Source organism: Antechinus flavipes, chromosome 2 (genome assembly GCF_016432865.1).
Source record: "Antechinus flavipes isolate AdamAnt ecotype Samford, QLD, Australia chromosome 2, AdamAnt_v2, whole genome shotgun sequence".
NCBI classification, from domain to species: domain Eukaryota; kingdom Metazoa; phylum Chordata; class Mammalia; order Dasyuromorphia; family Dasyuridae; genus Antechinus; species Antechinus flavipes.
Window position 1 is genome coordinate 44,287,889 of NC_067399.1, and position 19,879 is coordinate 44,307,767.

Genomic DNA, 19,879 nt, shown 5'->3' on the forward strand with positions numbered 1-19,879 from the left:
CATAAATATTAATTTGGCTGAGGAATAAGAAGTAAAGCAGGAAAAAGAGAAAAATGGTTTTATTTGGTGGTGAGAAGTAGAAAGTACTTCTAGCCGCACTCCCCTAGGATGGAGGAGACATCTGCAGAACTGTGCTCAAGTCACTTGTCTGGCTGTTCAAGAACAGTCTGACTGTTCCTGAATCTCTCATCCAGAATAGGCTGAGCTCTTCTCCTCTAGCTGGATGCAGTAGTCACTGTGCCTTCAGACAGGCCCGTGTGTGATGGATTCTCCTTCTTCTCTTCCGGCTTCATGGCAGGAAAGAGAAGGACCTCCTGGAGAGAAAAATATGGCAGTTGGGGCCCCAAAGCTCCCTGAGAATGCTTGTACTGGGACCCTGAGCTGGCAAGGAGCAGAAATTGGCGGGCCCCTTTTTACCTCCCGGCTAAAACCATCCCCACCACAAACGAGAAGTACAAGGCTGGCTCTTTGGGCTGGATTTCCATTTTATCTTTCTCTAACTAAGGGCACATGACATTCAGGTTTGTTTCAAGTTTAATGTGCTTTGAGATTAGTGAGGGTAAGAAGGGCCAGCAGGCATTTACCTTAATGTTGTTAGAGTCTGTAAGAAACATAGTGAGCCTGTCGATGCCCATGCCCCAGCCGGCCGTTGGAGGGAGCCCATACTCCAGCGCGGTACAGAAGTTGTCATCGATGACCATGGCTTCGTCGTCACCCGCGGCCTTGGCCTGGAGGAGAGAATGAGACCCAGGGCCTGCTGAACACCTGCAGTGACCAATGCTAACGCCCAGTGACTGGAGCCTTCCCAGTCTTTCAGGAAACTGCCAGCAACCAAGCTGCGCAGCACATGGATTTGGTGAGGTGCAGATGGCCCCCGATTCCCTTCTAGCAAAGATGAGGTAAAGTGCGGGTGGAGGAAAGCCATTCCAGAACAATCACGAGTTTCTCAGTAAACCCACACCCTTTGGAGAGCTTGGCTCCGTGTCCAGCCACGCTCTATTGGTCGCCCTGTCTGCTGGTCCGCTCTTGTGAGCGGGTCTGCCTTTAGAAAGCCCTCAGCTCCCGCCCAGGACAGTCCTTTCCTCTATGTCACAGAGTGACCGTAGCTTCTGGGTGTGGGAAGCCCGCAGAGCCCCGGGGTCAGACCTGCGCCTTCCCCCTACCTTGGCCTGCTCCTCAAACAGCTGCCGCTGCCGCACGGGGTCGTTGAGCTCTGTGTAGGCATTGCAGATTTCCTTCTTCATGACGAAGAGCTCGAAGCGCTCGGTCAGGCCTTCCTTGGAGCGGTGCCTGGGCAGTGGAAACCGAAGCCCAGGTCAGGCATCCGGCCACCAGAGGGGGCTTCCTTAAGTTCAGAGCATCTCAGATTGAGAGGCAGAGCTGGGGGCCTTAGGGGTCCTGATGTTCCCTCCATTTATCGAGGCCCAAGCACAGACCCAAGATCACACAGATAATCAATGAGGGGCAAGAGCTCATTCTTCCAACCTGGAGTTTTCCCACTAGGTGTGATGGAGCTACATCCACCCATTACTTAGCAGCAGCGCCGTTCAGCACTGGTGACAGACACTTCCAAGTCACAGACCAGAGCTACATGCCAGACCGGCCGCCGTGCTTTAACTAGGCCTGTGACATACAACAAAGAGACCCGGGGTCTAGTTCTCTGCAAGACAATGGGCTCTATCTTACCACTTGGCCAGTGGGCTCATTATCTGGGGGTGGTCACAGATGAAGGTGGGGTTGATACAGGTCACTTCCAGGAACTCACCTACAAGCTGAACAGTGAAGAACACCCTGGAGAACAAGCTGGAATCTCACTTCCCACTCCCAATCCTAAGTCCCCACCCAAGGAAGGCCACAATACACTCTGGGTCTCTGCCCCAGCTCTTCCCATTTATCTAGCCCGACTCCTCTGAGGACCTTGGAGCCATTGCCGTCTTCACGGGAAGCAGAAGCAGCCCTCCATCCTAGAACAAGGGGACCAGAACCCCAAGGTCACGGGCGCTCACCTTGTCCAGAAGCCTGGCTGTGGTTCGGGGAGGAGGGCACTCCACGCCTCTCGCCACACAGAGGTCATCAAGAACCTTACGAGTTTCTGTTATCCAAACACACAGAATTAGGGGAGAGCTCCCAAGCCACCAGGGGAGGAATCGGGTAAAGAACTATAGCAGAACGACAGCGCTTTGTAAAAGTGAGTTACGAGTAGGGACATCATCTCAGTTTCTAACTCTACAGTTAAGGTCAAGGAGAAACATAAACTGAGAAAATGTCTTTACCTTCTGTTTCAAAAAGACTGGTCTTAGGCAGCTTCATGCCAAGAGCTTTCTCAAGCTCTTCCACCATGCTGATTCTCCGGAAGGGCGGTGTGAAGTCAATCTCGTGGGCCTGGCCCTCAGGGCCATCGGGGTGATAGGTGACCTTGTAGCTTCCTGTAATATTCTTCACCATTCCTACGAGAGAAAGCTGCTGCTTAAAGAGGGATCTATAAAATCCCCCATGTCCCGGGAGAGCACAAGTCCTCGAGGGCAAATGTCAAAGGCATGCTGGATAGATCACCTGAAACCATCTTCTCGGTGATCTCCATGAGATCCTGGTAGTCTGCATAAGCCATGTAGAACTCACAAGTCGTGAATTCAGGATTGTGAGTCAAATCGATGCCTTCATTCCTGAACTGGCGCCCAATTTCATACACCCGGTCAATGCCACCAACTACCAGCATCTAAACACAGAGAAAACAAGCTTTGGTAAGTGATCTGCAAAACTTACTGCTGATCCTTAAAAAGAAACACAAACTATCAACAATATAAACAACTCTTCAAGACTGCTGTGTCAGAAAAGTAAAAACTGAAAATTTTGGGGGGAGGTATTTGGGGTTAAGTGACTTGCCCAGGGTCACACAGCTAGGAAGTGTTAGTGTCTGAGACCAGATTTGAACTCTGGTCCCCCTGAGGTCAGGGCTGGTGCTCTAGCTACTGCACCATCTAGCTGCCTCCAAAATAATTCTAAGTTACTACTTTACATCCATTAAAACTGGGGAGAGCTGCATAAAACTGAGGCAGAGCAAAGTAAAAAGAACTCAATTTATCCCGTAACAACTTGTAAAAATAAATAATGCTGAAAGACTTTAACTGCAATCCCAGGGGAGCCAAGGTGATGAATTAAATAAACAGAAGGAGATGTATTTTTGGAAGCAGCCAATCTGGCTATGTTTAGTTGACTCTGCACATTTGTTTCAGAGGTTTTGGATTCCTCCTCCTCCTAGTGGTGGAGGTCAGAGTTTAAGGGAGGTGACAAGGAGAAAAAAAAGTGTAATAGTTTTAAAAACACCTGAGCTCAAGCAATATGCAAGTTTTATGCACTTTTAATGTGCCAGATATAAATTAGCAAGGAAAAACATGGTTTCTGCATACAAGGTGATCCTCTCTAACTGAGGAAACAATATGCAAAAAATTGTACATTATCATGCATTGTGAATGGAAGGGAATTTCAAAGGAAAGCCACGAGTAGTGTGTGTGCGTGAGGAGGCAAAGACGATCCTGTAAAGATCCTTTGCGGAGGCTGGAATCCGAGTCTAGAAGGAACTCAGGGAAGGTAGGAGTGTGTGTGGGCAGGTGGGCCAAGCATGGCAGGCATGGGGGGACATCCAGTGAAAAGGCACAGATATGAGGGAAGAGAAAAACAGGAAGGTTTTAAGTTGATTCAAAAAATTTAATCTAGAAAACAATCAAAAAGGCATGGGGATGGAGGGTCATTTGTGGATATAATGGTTTCCACACTGAGTACAGAAAATCACAGGAACTTATTGAATAGAATGGAAGAGAAGGGAATGGTCAAGTGGGAGACTGACTGATACAGGGAAGACTTGAGGCAGGCAGGCTGACCAGCAGGCCACTGCCAATAGTATAGGCCCAAAGGGATGGACCCATAGCAGGCCCATACTATATGAGCCATATAGCAATGGAAAGGAGATATAAAGGAAAGAGGCTACGAAACAGATTGGTCTGTAGGCTATGGAAAGAGAGGAGTCGAAAGTAACATCCACAGAAGATGGTAGTACCCCTAACAATCAGAAAAGAGGAGAGTCTTGTGGGGCAGGAGAGGACAGAAAACAAGTTCTGTTTCCGCCAATCAGCAAGAATATGCAGCAAATGTGTCTAAGTATGTCGAGTACTGAGGATCCCAAGTAGGCTGGAGAAGAGAGGCAACTAGAATTCCAGCAGAAAGCATGACCATATTTCTAATCCCGAGATGTTGTTTCCTCATACCCCTCCCTTGAGAAATCACTTGTTATGTCCCATTTATCTGTTGTCATCAGACCAATATGACTTCTTAATTAGTTATCTGTACCTACAAACTTAACAAAGGGCATTCCTGGCCCTTTCCTTCTCTAAGGGAAAGGATTTATTTTCTTCTGACCTTGTGATAGAGCTCTGGGGCAATTCTCATATACAGGTTCATGTCCAGCTCATTGTGGTAGGTGATAAAGGGTTTGGCAACAGCTCCACCTGGGATGACATTCATCATGGGTGTTTCTATCTAGGGAAAAAGAGTCAGCAGTCTGTTAGCTGAAAGACATGACAACATCCAGATTTCTTTAATGTTGCAGAAGGAGATCAAAACCAAGAATACAACAACATCCCTGGTTTTTATCCCCAGAGTAGAGAAAAGACCTAAACATCCCCTTTCTCTGCCAAGGGGCAGCCCCCTTACTTTTAGCAAAGACCCAGAGGTATCTGATATATTCTGGGGCTTGGGAACTGACCAGGTGGAGAATCAATATGAATCAGCAAGGACTTTATGCCATTAAAAGATTGCTAATTCTTTATCAACTTCAAAAAAGCCTCTGCCAGCAAATTGCCCAGGAAAATACACCATTGCATCTAACCACAGGAATCCCCTAAGCCCAACAGCAAGCCAGGGATACAGGAGAAAGTTAGGTTAGACCCTTTTAGCATGCCCCCCAATCACCTCCAGCCAGCATCCCTTCTCACCATATGTCCCACTCTACCAAGTCAAGTCTTGTCCTAGGACTTGGGAGAATTAAAGGAATAGGGGAGCCTACTAACCTAGAGCCATCCACAGAAAGAGCAGGGAACAGCGGGGCACATACATGTTAGGAATACCTAAGTGAACCTGACAGACTTCTTCCTTACCTCCAGGAAGCCCAACTCATCCAAGAAGCTCCTGATATAGGTAATTATCTTGGAGCGGGTGATGAACTTTTGTCTCACAAAGTCATTCAGGATCAAGTCTAAGTATCGCTGACGATAACGAGTTTCCTTTGAGAAACAAAGGCAGAAGTTAGTAAACCATCGTATCTTGATACATAAAATGTGGACACGAGACCAAAGGCTTAAGAAGGTGAATACTGAGAACGTAGGGCCTGAATTCAGAGGAAGGAAGCACAAGAACTCACCTTGTCTTTGAGGCCAAAGTGAAGGTGAGGTAACATATGAAGACATGGTGACAGGAGCGTAATTTCATGGGGTATGATGCTCAGTTCTCCCTTCTTGGTCTTCCCTGGATTCCCCTGAACCCCAATGATGTCTCCCCGTCGAAGTTTGTTATTTATATGAAAAAATTCTTCTTCTGATTTATAATTCCTGAGGGGAAGGGATACTTAATTCAGTAGACATATATTGAGATGACATGTATTCTCACCTGAGGTCCCTTGCTAAAATCCTAAATAAACTTGTAGTTCCTTTTAGATCCTAAACCAAGTTGAGAATAGGGTCCTATATTCCCTGTTTCCTTCCCTTCATGATTTACTGTTCTTTTCCAACTATGTTTTCAATAAATTTTAACTAAATAAATGACTTGAGCTTTGCTCATCTACTCAGTCCCACCCCACTTGACTTGAGATAACAGGGTTAGGAAAACAAAACCAGCAGCACCTCTAACCCCCACAAAAGCCTTTGGTACCTGGAATTGGCCATCACTTGTAGCTTGACTCCCTCCCCTCGAAGATCATAAAAGATGAGCTTTCCCCCAGAAGCCCGTTTTGCATGGATTCGACCTGCAGAGAAAACAAAGCAGAATCAAGAGGATAGTTTATACAATATTTGTATTGTAAAGACAATCAACTTCAAAAGATGTATTAGCTAATTAAAACAATAATCAACCACCATTCCAACATCTGATGATGAAACATGCCTTCTATCTCCAGAGAGAGAGAGCTGATGGCCTCAAAGTGCAAACCAAAGCATATTTTCTTCTCTTTCTTTTTTGGGACATTGCTATAGTAGAAATTTATTTTACATGACCATATGTATTTGGAAAGGGTACTTGTTTTTGCTTGTTTGCTTGCCTTATCATTGCATTGTGAAGGGGAAGGGAGAAGAGAGAAGAGAATTAAAAAAAAAAAAATTTTTTTTAAAAAAGAGTAAAGGACCTTCACTGGCAAAGTTAGAAGCTATCATAATTAGTGTTAATGAGAATCATCTGGACTTGTATGAAGTTTATAGAAAACAGCAGAAAAGGGCTTACTATGAAGTCCTAGAGCAAAGGTGGGTGTTTTTTTTTTGTTGTTGTTGTTAAAGGCCATTTGGATATTATAACATTTGTGTGCCATATAAAATTATCAACTTAAAGAACTCAAAACAGTGAGAGGTTGTTGTTACCTGTGATTGCCTTAGCAGAGTCAGACCAAATGATTTTGCAGACCCATGAGCCAGCTGTTCCCCACCCTTGTCCTAAAGAGACTATCTTCTGATCAAATTAAGAATTCTATTAGTTGCTTTGGTACAGAAGCAACAGAATTCCAATGTTGCTACCCTCAGTTATAGAACATACCAAATCCAAACATTTACTTTAGCTGAGGAAATTATGGCTTGATGAACCCAGAGCCATGGGGGGTTCCTGATCTTACTGGCACAGATTAGTTGCCTTTAGGGCTAACACCACTCCCCCACAAAGATTACATATTACCACCCTTCTCTCTGGGCCCAGTTTCCTCATTCACAGATTTCTTAACATACCTCTAAACACAAATGGATCCCTCAGGATTATCCTATGTATTTGTGAAGAGCCAGGATAGAGGTATTTCTAAGAGAAAGATTGCTCCCTGTCCCCAAATCAATCCAGAAATTGGGAGTATTTTTCTAAAGGAAAAAAACCCTCTTATTTCTTCCATACCAGTTCATGGCTCAATGTAGGACTTGAATTCAGGAGGGGTTATTGTCTGGCAGGAGAGAATACGCACCTGCCACTCTCACAGTGATGTCAGTCAGATGGTCACCTGGTTGTAAATGATTATACTGCTCAATGAAGTGGGTGAGTGAGGTGTCTACATGGAACTTGTGTGGGTAGGGATCCTCTCCACTGGCCTTCAGCTGCTGGACAGCCTGGCTGCGGATCTTGTAATATTGCTGTCATAAAACACAACAGCCCACATGTCAAGTCAACAAGCATTTAGTAATAAGCCCTTTCTAAGAGCCCAGTGCTGGCCTAAGGACTGGGGATACATAACTAAAGAAAAAAATAGCCTCCCTGCCCTCAAGGAGCTACCAGTGTAATCCAGGGGACAACATGTGGAAAAGACTGTTGTCCTGTTTTCTGGAGCCCCCAAGTTGGGATGATAAAACATACCATTGCTTTCTAGAGCCCTCATACTGGGGGGCTTTAAAATATACTGGGGTGATTAAAATATACCTTCCTAGTAGAGAAGTGATGAGGCAGGACTCCCGAGGATGTTGGAAAAATGAAATCTGTTTATTTCAAGGACCTTCTCCTTTATATAATGTAACAAAAGCAACACTGTGCACGTGGGACCACATAAACAACTTGCTATTGTATGTAGTTTGCCACCTGCTATCACTCTACTTCAATCTCAATACAGGTTGTCACCACTCCCTGACTTCTCAGGAAGGCCGAGAGCCCTCAAGGGAGATGGGGAGTCAAACCACACATTGTTAGCAGGTTCCCTCTGGGCTGAAGGGTCTTATTCCTCACCCAGTTTCTCCACTATCTGTGACTTTCTACAAAAGACAAACTGGAACAACTCTAAGTGAGAAGGCTTTGGTTTTCTGGAGGATAAGGAAGGCTTTTGGTGAGATTTTAACTGAGTCCTGAAGGCAGTCGGGGCAGTCAGGAGGTGGAGGTAAGGAGAGAGTGTACTAGGCATAGGGGCAGCCAGATAAAATTCATGGAGCAAGGAGATATGTAGACAAGAGTAGGGTGGAAGACTGGAAAGATAAGACAGGGTCAAGTTATGAAGGACTTTAAAATTTTAGTCAAACAAAAAGGATTTGATTCTGGAAGTAATAAAAAGCCACTGCACTTTACTGAAGTGAGAGGGAACCTGTGCTTTAAGAATATCCCCTTATAGCCAAGTGTAGGGCCTGAACCAGGGTGGGGAGAGACTTGAGCCAGAAAGACCAGTCTCTTTTAATGGTCCATTCACGAGGTAATTAGGGCCCACATCAGGGTAACTGCAGTGTCAAGAGAAGACAAGGTTCCCCACAGAGAAATATTACAAAGATACAACTGAAAGACTTAGTAACAGATTGGATGGGAATGCCCAGAGCGAGCAGTTGGGATGACATCTGAATTGTGAACTTGAGCAACCAAGAGGAGGTGGTATCCTCAACAGTAACAGGGAAGTCAGAAAGAGAAAAAGGGTTTGGAGGAAAAGATCCCCCCCCCCCCCAAAAAAAAAAACACCCAATGGAAATCAAAGGGGAAAGAAAGTAAAAAAAGAAAAGGAGGCAATTTAACCAAGTTTCTTTTTCTGTAAAACCCCTGAGGAGGAGCTCATGAACAGGGCTGTCTTTCAACACCAACATCAAAAGCTCCAAAGAGCTTTCCCACCATTCTAAGCACATTGTAAAAATCCCTCCTGGAGGCAGGATCCAGGAACCAATCTCATATTCTTGATTTCCACATCACATTTGCCTATCTCCTGCCATCTCCACACTTTTACTGTCCACTCTCAAATATCACTGCCTTTGAGATACTTCAAAAAGACTTCACAAAAAAGGATCTTCCCCTATATTTGAAGATCAAGCCTCTTGTTTTTTAAAAAAAAATCTATATTCACTCTTCATATCTATCATTTGTCTTGGTTCACTGCCAGACTGTTTTAAATGCACAGGTAAATACTCTTATTGGGAGAAATTCTAGAATTTGATCATAGTTGAATATATTCAGATGATATTTGGTTTGAATGGATTACTAAAACCCTTCTGGGACATCACTGGGACCATGCTTGGACATTTCATAGAACTTTCTTTTTATGTCTTCCTATCACCACTATTTATAGTTAGATTAACAGAAAAAGAATTAAAAACTCACGTTTGGATCCAAATTCTCCTCATCAGCACACACGCCATTGTCAACAGCATGATTGGTAGTGGGGGCTTGATTCAGTTGCTTCTCATTTAACTCCTTATGCTTTGCCTCCTTCTCAGCCAATTTTTTCTCTGCTTTTAAACGTCTCTTCAGCTCACTGGGCAAAGATAATAACAAAATCAGGATAGTGATTGTGTGGGGAAGCAGAGAGATCCTTTTGCTAATGTATCCACTTCCCAAAGCATCCTCACTCAGTTCCACATCTGAAGAATTACCAACAATTCAATCATTTAGCCACTGAGTCTACACCAAACAAATGAGAATGAGGCAGGTGAGAGGAGAGAAGAATATGAGTAAGATAAGGAAATAATTATTTCTCAGGACTTAACAAAACAAGAGGTAAAATAAAAGTAAGGACTGAGTTTGATGCCTAAAGAAAGAAAACAATTTTTCCCCCTAGTGATCAACAACACCCTCTTCCCATTTTCCCAAGCCAAGCTTGCTGCTATATTCCCAGAAAGGAAATTCTATGTATGATGAGAAGCTTGGAACACACAGACCAAGAAGACCACCTCTCTGTCATTTTCAGAACAACGAAAGGCTCTTGGTCTCTTTGATTACCAGGAGCTGTGCCTGCCAATCTGTTTGCCCACAGGACAGAATCTCTCCCTATAACCAACAAATCCCAGAAGATGAACCTCTTAGAACCAAGAGAACATTGTACACAGCAACAAGATTATATGATAATCAATTTTTTTGAAAAATAATTATAACTTTTTGTTGACAGAACTCATGCCTTAGGTAATTTTTTACAACATTATTGTACTCACTTCTGTTCTGACTTTTCCCCTCCTCCCTCCACCCCCTCCTCTAGATGGCAGGCAGTCTTATACATGTTAAATATGTCACAGTATTCCCTAGATACAATATATGTTTGCAGAACCGAACAGTTCTCTTGTTGTACAGGAAGGGTTGGATTCAGAAGGTAAACATAACCTGGGAAGAAAAACAAAAATGCAAACAGTTTACATTCATTTCCCAGTGTTCTTTCTTTGGGTGTAGCTGTTTCTGTCCATATGATGATCCAGGCTAGTTCAAATGATCTTGTGAAGAGAGTCATCTACACCCAGAGAGAAGATTATGAGAACCAAGTGTGGATCACAAGATAGTATTTTCACTCTTTTTGTTGTTTGCTTGCATTTTATTTTCTTTCTCATTTTTTCCCTTTTTGATCTGATTTTTCTTGTACAGCATAACATATATATATGTATATGTTGGATTTAACATATATTTTTACCATGTTTAACATATATTGGATTGCTTGCTATCTGAGGGAGGGCGAGGGAGAAGAGAAGAGGAATCAGAACACAAGGTTTTTAGGGGAGTCAATCTTGAAAAACTATCCATGTATGATTTGAAAGTAAAAAGCTTTAATAAAATAAAAATAAAATAAAAAAAGGAAAAAGATGAAGTTCTTATTTAGGAAGCAATTTAGCTTGAATCATGGGCAAGCCACGCTGATTTACATGTAAACTCTTCCCTCCCATAACCCCAAAGAGGGCAAATGACTTCTTTTTAGAATTTATCTAGAAAATAGAGGCTGATAGGAGCTCTTTTGATGATGGAAGGTCCCTCGGAGGTCTTATTCTGCAAGGGGGCAGCAGACTCAGAGAGGCACCATAGCTAGGAGCTGCTGATGCAGGATCGGGGCAAGGTCTTCTGCACTCCATCTTTAGCACTTTTAACATTAGGCTTTTTCATATGTCTATCACCCTCAATTTCTTCTTCTTTCGCCTCTTTTCCTTTACTTGTACTTTTGCTTCATGTTTCTAGAGGTATTCTCAGTGCCAACACCCCCCTCCACACACATCTTTCACGAGCCCCATTCCTTTGTCTCTCCAAGTTTGCCTCTTCAACTTCTTTATAATAATTGAATTTTCTTTATCCAGTGGTTCCTTTCAAACATGCTCAGATTTCCTATCTTAAAAAAAAATCTTTATTTAAAAAGAAATAAAACCTCCTTTATTCTTCCTCCATTTAACTGCCAAGTCTTTAAGAGTTTTGTGCTCAGTGTCTCTATTTCCAAACCCATCTCAAATGGAACTGTTGTGAGCCTACAAGTGATCCCTTTATTGCAACATTCTATTATATTTCTTACCATTCTATAGCTTGACATCATCAACCACTTCCTATTTTGATGTACTTTCTATTACCAGCAGACCTAGACAATTTACACTTCTTCTGCTGCCCTTTTCCCATTTCTTATTTTCCTAATCCTTTCCACATCCCTTTCTGTGGATGTATCCTAAGACACATCCCCTCTATTTTCTTTTTTTAATAATAGTTTTTTATTTTTCAAAATACATGCAAAGATAGTTTTCAACATTCACCCCTGTAAAACCTTGTTTTCTTATTTTCTCCCTCCCTTGCACAGCAAATAATCCAATTTAGGTTAAACATGTACAATTCTTCTAAACATTTCTACATTTATCATGCTGCCCAAGAAAAATCAGGTCAAAAAGGGAAAAAAATGAGAGGGAAAAACCCCCACAAGCCAGCATACAACAATGAAATATGTTGTGATCCACATTTAGTCGCCATGGTCCTCTCTTTGGGTGTAGATGGCTTTCTTCATCACAAGATCTTTGGAACTGGCTTGAATCTCATTGTTGAACAGAGCCCCGTCCATCAGAACTGATCATCATATAATCTTGCTATTGTCGTGTATAATGATCTCCTGGTTCTGCTCTTTTTTTTTTTTTTTTTTTTGGCTGAGGCAACTGGGGTTAAGTGATTTGCTCAGGGTCACACCTCTAGGAAGTGTTAAATGTCTGAGACCACATTTGAACTCAGGTCCTCCTGACTTCAGGGCTGGTGCTCTATCTACTGCGCCACCTAGGGGCCCCTGGTTCTGCTCATTTCAATCAGCGTCAATCATGTAGGTCTCTCTAGGCCCCTCTGAAATCATCCTGCTGGCTATTTCTTACAGAATAATAACATTCCATTATATGCATATACTGTAACTTCAATCATTCCAACTGATGGGCATCCACTCAGTTTCCAGTTATTTGCCCCTACAAATCTTTTTGCACATGTGGGTCCTTTTCCCTTTTTTATGATCTTTTTGGGACCAACCAATAGTTTCTCTATTTTCTAAAGCTGTTTTCTCAAAAACTTCTGTGGGTTCAATGATCATTTCTAGGTAAATGATTCTCAAATCTACAAATGCAGCCCTCACATCTCTAATTAGAGGCAATCTAATTCACGTAACAAAATCCAAGAGAAACAAGATTAGGAAAAAAAGTTAACCAAATAGAAAAGGAGTCTTAAAGAAAATAGTTCTTTGAAAATTAAAATTGGGCAAGAAACCAATGAAGCTATGAGAGGACCAAGAAACAACAAAACAAAATATAAAGAATTTTAAAAATTAGAACAGAACGTGAAACATCTTATAAGAAAAACAACAGATCAAGAAGAAAAAATATAAGAATTGGACCACCTAAAAACGGTGACCAAAAAAAAAAAGAACCTTTGGCAAAATAATCTCTAAAAAACATCTCTAATTAGAGGCAGTCTAATTCACGTAACAAAATCCAAGAGAAACAAGATTAGGAAAAAAAAAAGTTAACCAAATAGAAAAGGAGAGTCTTAAAGAAAATAGTTCTTTGAAAATTAAAATTGGGCAAGAAACCAGTGAAGCTATGAGAGGACCAAGAAATAACAAAACAAAATATAAAGAATTTTAAAAATTAGAACAGAATGTGAAACATCTTATAAGAAAAACAACAGATCAAGAAGAAAAAATATAAGAATTGGACCACCTAAAAACGGTGACCAAAAAAAAAAAAAAAAAAAGAAAAGAAAAGAAAAGAAAAGAAAAAAAGAACTTTGGCAAAATAATGCAAGAAATAATCCAAGAAAATTATCGTTGAGTGACAGAACACGAGGACAAAGTAGAAACAGAAAAAAATCCACCCATCACCACTTCAAAGAAATCCTTTGTGGAAAACACACAAGATTTTCAGATGAAAGAGAAAATTTTGCAGGAAACAAAAAAATTCAAATACTCTAGAATTACAACTAGACTTGTACAGAACTTATCAGCAGCTACAATAAAAGACTGCAAGTCCTGGAATCATATCTATTCACAATCAAAAGAACTAGGCCCATGACCAAAAATATATCCAGGAAAATTATCTATAATATTGAAAGAAAAAAAAAAAGGACATTTAATGAACTTGAAGGTTTTCAGGATTTTATTTCAACCAAAGCTGAACTTAATAGAAAAGTTAACATATAAGAGCCAATATCAAAGACCAATTTCAAGGAAGTTAATATAAACAAATTGTTTTATGTTTTTTTTACTTGGAAATATATACCATATGTTTAAGACTGACATCAGTAACTAAGTAGCTCAAAAGAAAGACTAGATCAGAGCTGAGAATGATTTCTCTAAAAAGCAAAACTATCTAGAAAAAGGTAAAAATAGTAAGTATGTTATACAAAAAATACATAGGAAGAATAGACACAAAAGCATAGAAGGAGAAAGGCTCATAGCTCTGAAAACCTACTGAAGAATGGTTTAAGTTTAAGTAAGCAACACTACATACATGCATGAAGGATACAGCACCCTCTAAAATCTATAAAGAAATTAGGGAGGGGGAAAAAGATAAGAGGATGTATCTATGGATAATAAGGTCAAGTAATAGCAAGGGAAGTAAAGAAGTAGAATTAAAGTAGAAGAGTTAGCAGGGATAGGAAATAAAGAGATATATGTGTGTGAATAGGTGTATTCACCTATGTTTATGCATGTGCACATAAATAAATACATCTGTGTTTAATTCTAGTCTCCTTGAGGGAGGGAATGAAAGGGGGAAAAAGATAAAATAAAAACTGCACAGCAGAGAACAAAAAAATAATCTACAAGAAAACAAAGAAAAGATGGACATTGATGAATATATTTCTTCCATTATTATATATGCTCCCTTAAAGGGAAATTTATTGTATTTTGAATCCTTCCTGATCTTTTGTTGAGAACATGACATTTTGTTTTTTATTTTCCTATTCTGGCTTTTTTTCTATTCTGTTTTTTCTTATATGTAGTTCAATACATTTTTTAAAAAAGAAAAAAAATTTAGTGCATAACATCTGAGACTGCATGCCAAGATAAATTCCAAATGAAGCTTTACTTAAGTTAACTGAGGGAGTAAGATAACAGAGAAAAAGTCCTTGAGAGTAGAAAAAAAATTTATCTGCTCCCCTAGTGGAACGGACCAGGTACAAACACAGTGGCAAACAGTAGTATATTGTTTGATAATGACAAATACTAAAGCTACTGGGATCAACACTTACTATTTTGCAAAAACTGTTGGAAAGACTGAAAAGCAGTCATAGAGAAATCAGGTATGGATCAACAAAACTTAAAACTCAACTAAGATTTTTTTGATACCCTATATCAGGAATACATTCAGAACAAATGTCATTTCCCAACTCAACATGATACCATATACCAAGATAAGTTCCAAATGGCTCCATGATTTAGATATCAAGGGTCACACTATTGGAGGAACAATGCATTTTTCACAACTATAGAAAGGTCAGGGAAGAATTCATGACCATGCAAGGGATAAAGATAACAGGAACAAAACCAGATAATTTTTATTACACAAAATTCACATTTTTGCATATGACAAAACCAACATACTTAAGATTAGGATAACTGGGGGAAAAATCATTGCAGTAAGTTTCTCTGATAAAGGTCCTACAGGATATCTCAAAAATCTTGATTAGGCTTTAAACTGGACTGAGACACTCTAAATAAGGAATGTTCAAATTTATAACAAGAGTAATCATTCCCTAAAAAACGGTCAAAGGATAAGAACATAAAATTTTGAGAGGGAGAAATTGAAGCAAAAGTATGAAGAAAAATGCTCCAAAACATTTAGTAATTAGAGAAATGAAAATGAAAGCGATTCTGATATTTGGTCATTGAATAGGCCAAAGTGACAATACAGGAAAATATCAGAAGGGTCTCACTCTAATTGGAGCCCTGAATTTGATTCAGCCATTCTGGAAAGCCATGTGATATTTTGCCCCAAATTCATAGAAGGGAATAGCCAGCCACTAGCAAGCACTTAATGGGGATTGGTGGCTGACAGGAGGAGCCTGTCCCAGGTTAAAACCATTCCAGAGTGGGACAGACTTTAGGGAGAAAATCAATTGTACTGCATTCATTAGATGAATTCAAAAGCTGCCACTCATCACTAAAAGTTAATTCCGGAATATCTTCTAGTCTTGTATTGGACAAATCATTTAAGCTGTTTGACTCAACTTCCTGAACTATAATTAAAATAGGGATAACTGAACATGTCCCCTCCCTCCCATTGTTGTTATAGAAGGCACTAAATAAATGTTTCCTTTCCTCCTTCCTAAGTGTACTCTTTGACCCAGCCACGACTGAGTCTATACCCCAAAAGAATCCAAGAAAAAGGAAATGGTCCTATATGTACAAAAACAGTGCAGCAAAGATAAATCGGGGACAATGTTTTATCTATGGCATAATAGAGGAAAAAATACAACCCCTTTCTCTACCAGAAAAGCCTTGCCCTAATGAAAGAGGAGTCCTGCAAACCCACACAATCACAACTCCTGACCCTCCTCTTCTCAGGGAGTGGATCCCAGGTCCCTAATGAACTATCACTTTTATGGCAAAATACTGTAGCACAAACGCTCACCACACTAACAGGAATCAGAGACTAGATCTGGAGAGACATACTAACAACACATAAGAGAAGGCTCTTATTGCCCCCTGCACCCCAAGAAATCTGTAAGTGAGTCTCCTGTCCTATTTTGTCCACCTGGGAGCCCATATTCAGTAAACCATTCAACAACTTTTTTTATTAACTGCTGATTGTGGGTTAGCCATGGAGAAATCGGGTCACAATTAGCAATAGCAAAGTTCAAGATGAGAAATTTTGAGTGATTCCTTCCTCCCCAATCATATATATGGCAAAGAAAAAACTCTGCCCACGACCAGATGAGTTTTGAAGTTCCATAAATGCTGATTTTTTTGTGATGTGAAATCTGAGAGAAAAAGGCAAGGTGGAGAGATAAGAAATGAACACTTTTCATTTTCATTATCAATTTCAGTTTGTGTAACACAACTAAGACTAAACTAAAAGCCTCCCCCCAGATCTTCAGTCATGAAATGAAAAAGAATTTATTTATTAAGAGATATACATAACCTAAGCACAGAGTTCCTCAAACAATTTATTACACACAACCTATTCCTCTAATCCATTTGCCCACAAAACTAACAACTCCATCTTCAAAAACTGAAATCCCTTAACTGACCATAGCCTCTCCCTTTGCCTTCTCTTCTCAAAGCCTGTTCTTCATCCATAACAAGATCTCTAATCCCCTGACCCTTCAGTTCTCTCTCAGGCCATCACCCCGGAACTAATCACACTCTCCTCCTTTCCCCATTTGTCCCTTTGGTGAAAGACCTCAAGACTCTACTGTCCTCAAGTGCCCTTATATATAAGTGACTGTTCCCTGGCAAAGCCTCAGACATGGACTACTACCTGTTGAACAAGAATGGAGAGAATCAGGAAACCATATTGACTGGATTCACCACAAATCTATATTCTATGATTTCTACTAAATTTTCATTGAATAGAAGGTTTGTAAGGTGGGCAGTTTTTTGACACAATGTTCTAATCACTACTTCACTCTCTACAAGAGTTGTTCCAAATCTTTTCATCCCTTCTCACCTCATCTCCTATTTTCCTGAAAAGGCATAGAGCTTCCTCCTCCTCAGCCTATTCCACTCAAAGGCTTCTCTCACCACCTCCTCCTTCAATCTGGGCTTACATGAAGGCCCCACTACTTGTCATCAGTCCTACTTGCATTGACCTCTCTATGCAAGAGCAATCTCACTCCACTATGTCTCTGCCACACTGCCCCTTCTGTCATCTTCACTGGATGACAACAAAATCAACAAAAGTACAATTGGAGAGGTGGCTCTACTACCTCTCTTTCCACTCTGTACAGCTTGGCTTCCAAAGTCATCATTTAACTGAGTCCCTCTCCAATGTCACTGATTTACTAGATCTGGTGGGCCTTCCTGGCACCAAGATCACCCTCTTCATCTTGACCATCTTCCTCCCTCTAGTTCTCTTTCTACCTTAGTCTCCTTTGCTAGACTCTCATGTGGGTCATACCCACCAAAGGTAGGGTCCCACAGGGCTCTCTTCTCTCACCCTAAAGTACATGGAGCGACATCTGTACACAGGGACTCGAAAGACAGGAAGGGCTCTATGTTACTTGAGGATTTCACCAGCTCATGGATTACATCATCTCTATACCAATGATTCTCAAAATCGGATTATCCGGCCCTAATTTTTCTTTCTTTCCAGTCTTACATCTTCAGCTGCCTTAATGTCCTTGTAAACTGTTTGCCTTTCTTTGAATCCCTAACTTAGTACAGTGCACATAGTACTTAAATACTTACTAACCAACTACCCATAGTCAAATTGCTAGTATAACTGAGAAGCTAGAACTGAGAAGCTAGCTCTTTAGTGACAAATTCTGAGTGCTTGCATGACAACGCTTGTTGCTTGGGGAAAAAAGGTTAGTTAAAACTTTGCAGAGCATTCACACATAGACAGTGGATTGGAGGGTAAGACCTATATTCTCTTCAAAGCTCAAACAAGAGAAAACTTTAAGTAGTATCTGAGAAATGAGTATAAACGTTTTTTAAGTTTATGGATCAAATGCGAACCTATTTGGTGACATCCTCCCCTTCCCTCCTCCACCAACACAATTAGCTAATTTTTGGTGGAAAAGTCGCAAACAATCTGTCTCAGCTTGCTTTCAGAATATCCTTCAGGAATAACTTCCTAAGATTTCTATAAGAGGAACTGAACAACCCTTTGACGGCTCACTCATTGAAGTGTTCAATCAACAAGCATTTATTATGGCATTAAATTATAAATTTAATTTAATCCTGTCCTCAAAAATCTTACAGCCTAATAGGGAAAGCAACGTGGGAATAACTGGATACAGTTCAAATCTCGCTTTGGACACTTTTCTACCTGCTAGCTCTGCCTCAGTTTCCTCATCAGTAAAACGAGAATAATTATACCATCAACCCCACGTGGCTATTGGGAGGATAAAATAACATGCAATAATTCCCTTTGCAAAGCTTTGCAAGTCTCTGTGGTCAGGAAAAAACCTTCCTTTGTTGGGGGACGGGCCAGGGGCGGGGCATAGAATCCCCTCGCTAGTCTCTCCTAAGATTACTGGAAAACTCTTCATTTTCTTCCCTTCCCCGCCCTCTTAACCCGGTCTGAAGCCGGCACGAGGATGCTCAGCAGCGGAGCGGAAGGAAAGACCTCTCAGACAATCTCCTTCCCGGCCCCAAACGGAAACCCCGCGCCCCGGTGCATGCTGGGGCTAGTAGTTTCCGGAGGCGAAGGTGGCTTCTTAGAAGCACGTCAGCACCCACGAGAGCCGCCGGAACCGCTCTAGGCACAGCCTCCTCTTCGGGGAAGCCCAAGTGGATCCCCGCCCTGACCTCCACGGTCTGGACCCTAGCCCTCTTGCAAAAATGCTTACTTTTTGCTCAGCTTCGTCTCTGTACCGTCCCCGGTCACCACGGCTCCCTGCAACGTCGCCATCTTCACCCGAGGGCCAGACCTGAAAGGGACTACGGCCCAGAAAGGATTTCCAGGTCAAACCCGCCTTTACCGGAAGGTGATAGAGATCCAACCGAGGCTGCGCACTCTGAACTTCGGTTTCCAGGAGGAAGACAAGAGCTGGTGGCTTCCTTGAGGGCGGAGATACAGAAATTCCTTCCCAGCTACTCTCCTCCCAGCCGCGGCCCGAGCGTTTACGCACGCGCACTAGGTGCTTTTCCAGCTTATGATAGGGCGAGGGAGGTAGTCTCAGCCGAAGGAGCGAGAGCGTGCTCCAAGTCATGCGCGAGCGAAGCACTCCCTCTGAAAGGGAAAGGGCATTGAGAGAGAAGTGAAATTCTAGCCGAGGCCGATTGAGCGCAGGCGTACTATGGGTTTCTTCAGCACTGAGTTGGTGGAGAGCGGCAGGCTAGCTCTGGGAGCCGAAACAATCCGTATCTGAGTTTCTGAAACTTTTCCCACTCAAAACTCTCTCACCCGAGAAATTTTTACGCAACCCCGGGTCTATAGGTATATAAAATAGGCATAAAAACCGAGCATTTGCTGATAATAAATCATAAATTTATTTTTGGTATACATGTAATTTTACCATTTATGAAAGATGAAAGCAATTTTGCATACTTTTTTGGTATGCATATATTACCATCTATTAAAGATATTTGTATATTAATGAGATGGATGTGCGTGCTTATTTTTGCCTAGTAAAGAATTAAATCTTGGTGGAACATTTGACACCTTTACTGTTGGTAAAATTTTCCCAATTTCCACTTTCAGTTACAGTCTCATATGAGATCCTGATCCCATATGAGTAAGTGTAAGTGTAAGTGTAAGAAGCTCCTCCCCCCCATCAAATTTCTATCCAAATAAAACTCAACTAAGTGAAGCACCTTACAACG

At 41.4% G+C, this 19,879-nt stretch overlaps 1 protein-coding gene across 1 annotated transcript; it reads right to left on the minus strand.

The window, feature by feature from the left end:
- Window positions 1-43: 43 nt before the first annotated feature.
- LOC127547695 (lysine--tRNA ligase) lies at window positions 44-19,021 on the minus strand. The gene is made up of 14 exons (XM_051974664.1): window positions 18,904-19,021; window positions 9,289-9,442; window positions 7,199-7,364; window positions 5,920-6,013; window positions 5,414-5,600; window positions 5,151-5,276; window positions 4,414-4,533; window positions 2,554-2,716; window positions 2,274-2,447; window positions 2,007-2,092; window positions 1,687-1,772; window positions 1,164-1,290; window positions 585-728; window positions 44-314 (listed from the first exon to the last, which is right to left on the minus strand). Exons 1-14 carry the CDS (start codon window positions 18,963-18,965, stop codon window positions 216-218), a joined length of 1,788 nt encoding a protein of 595 aa, XP_051830624.1. The 5' UTR covers window positions 18,966-19,021; the 3' UTR covers window positions 44-215.
- Between the last annotated feature and the right edge of the window lie 858 nt (window positions 19,022-19,879).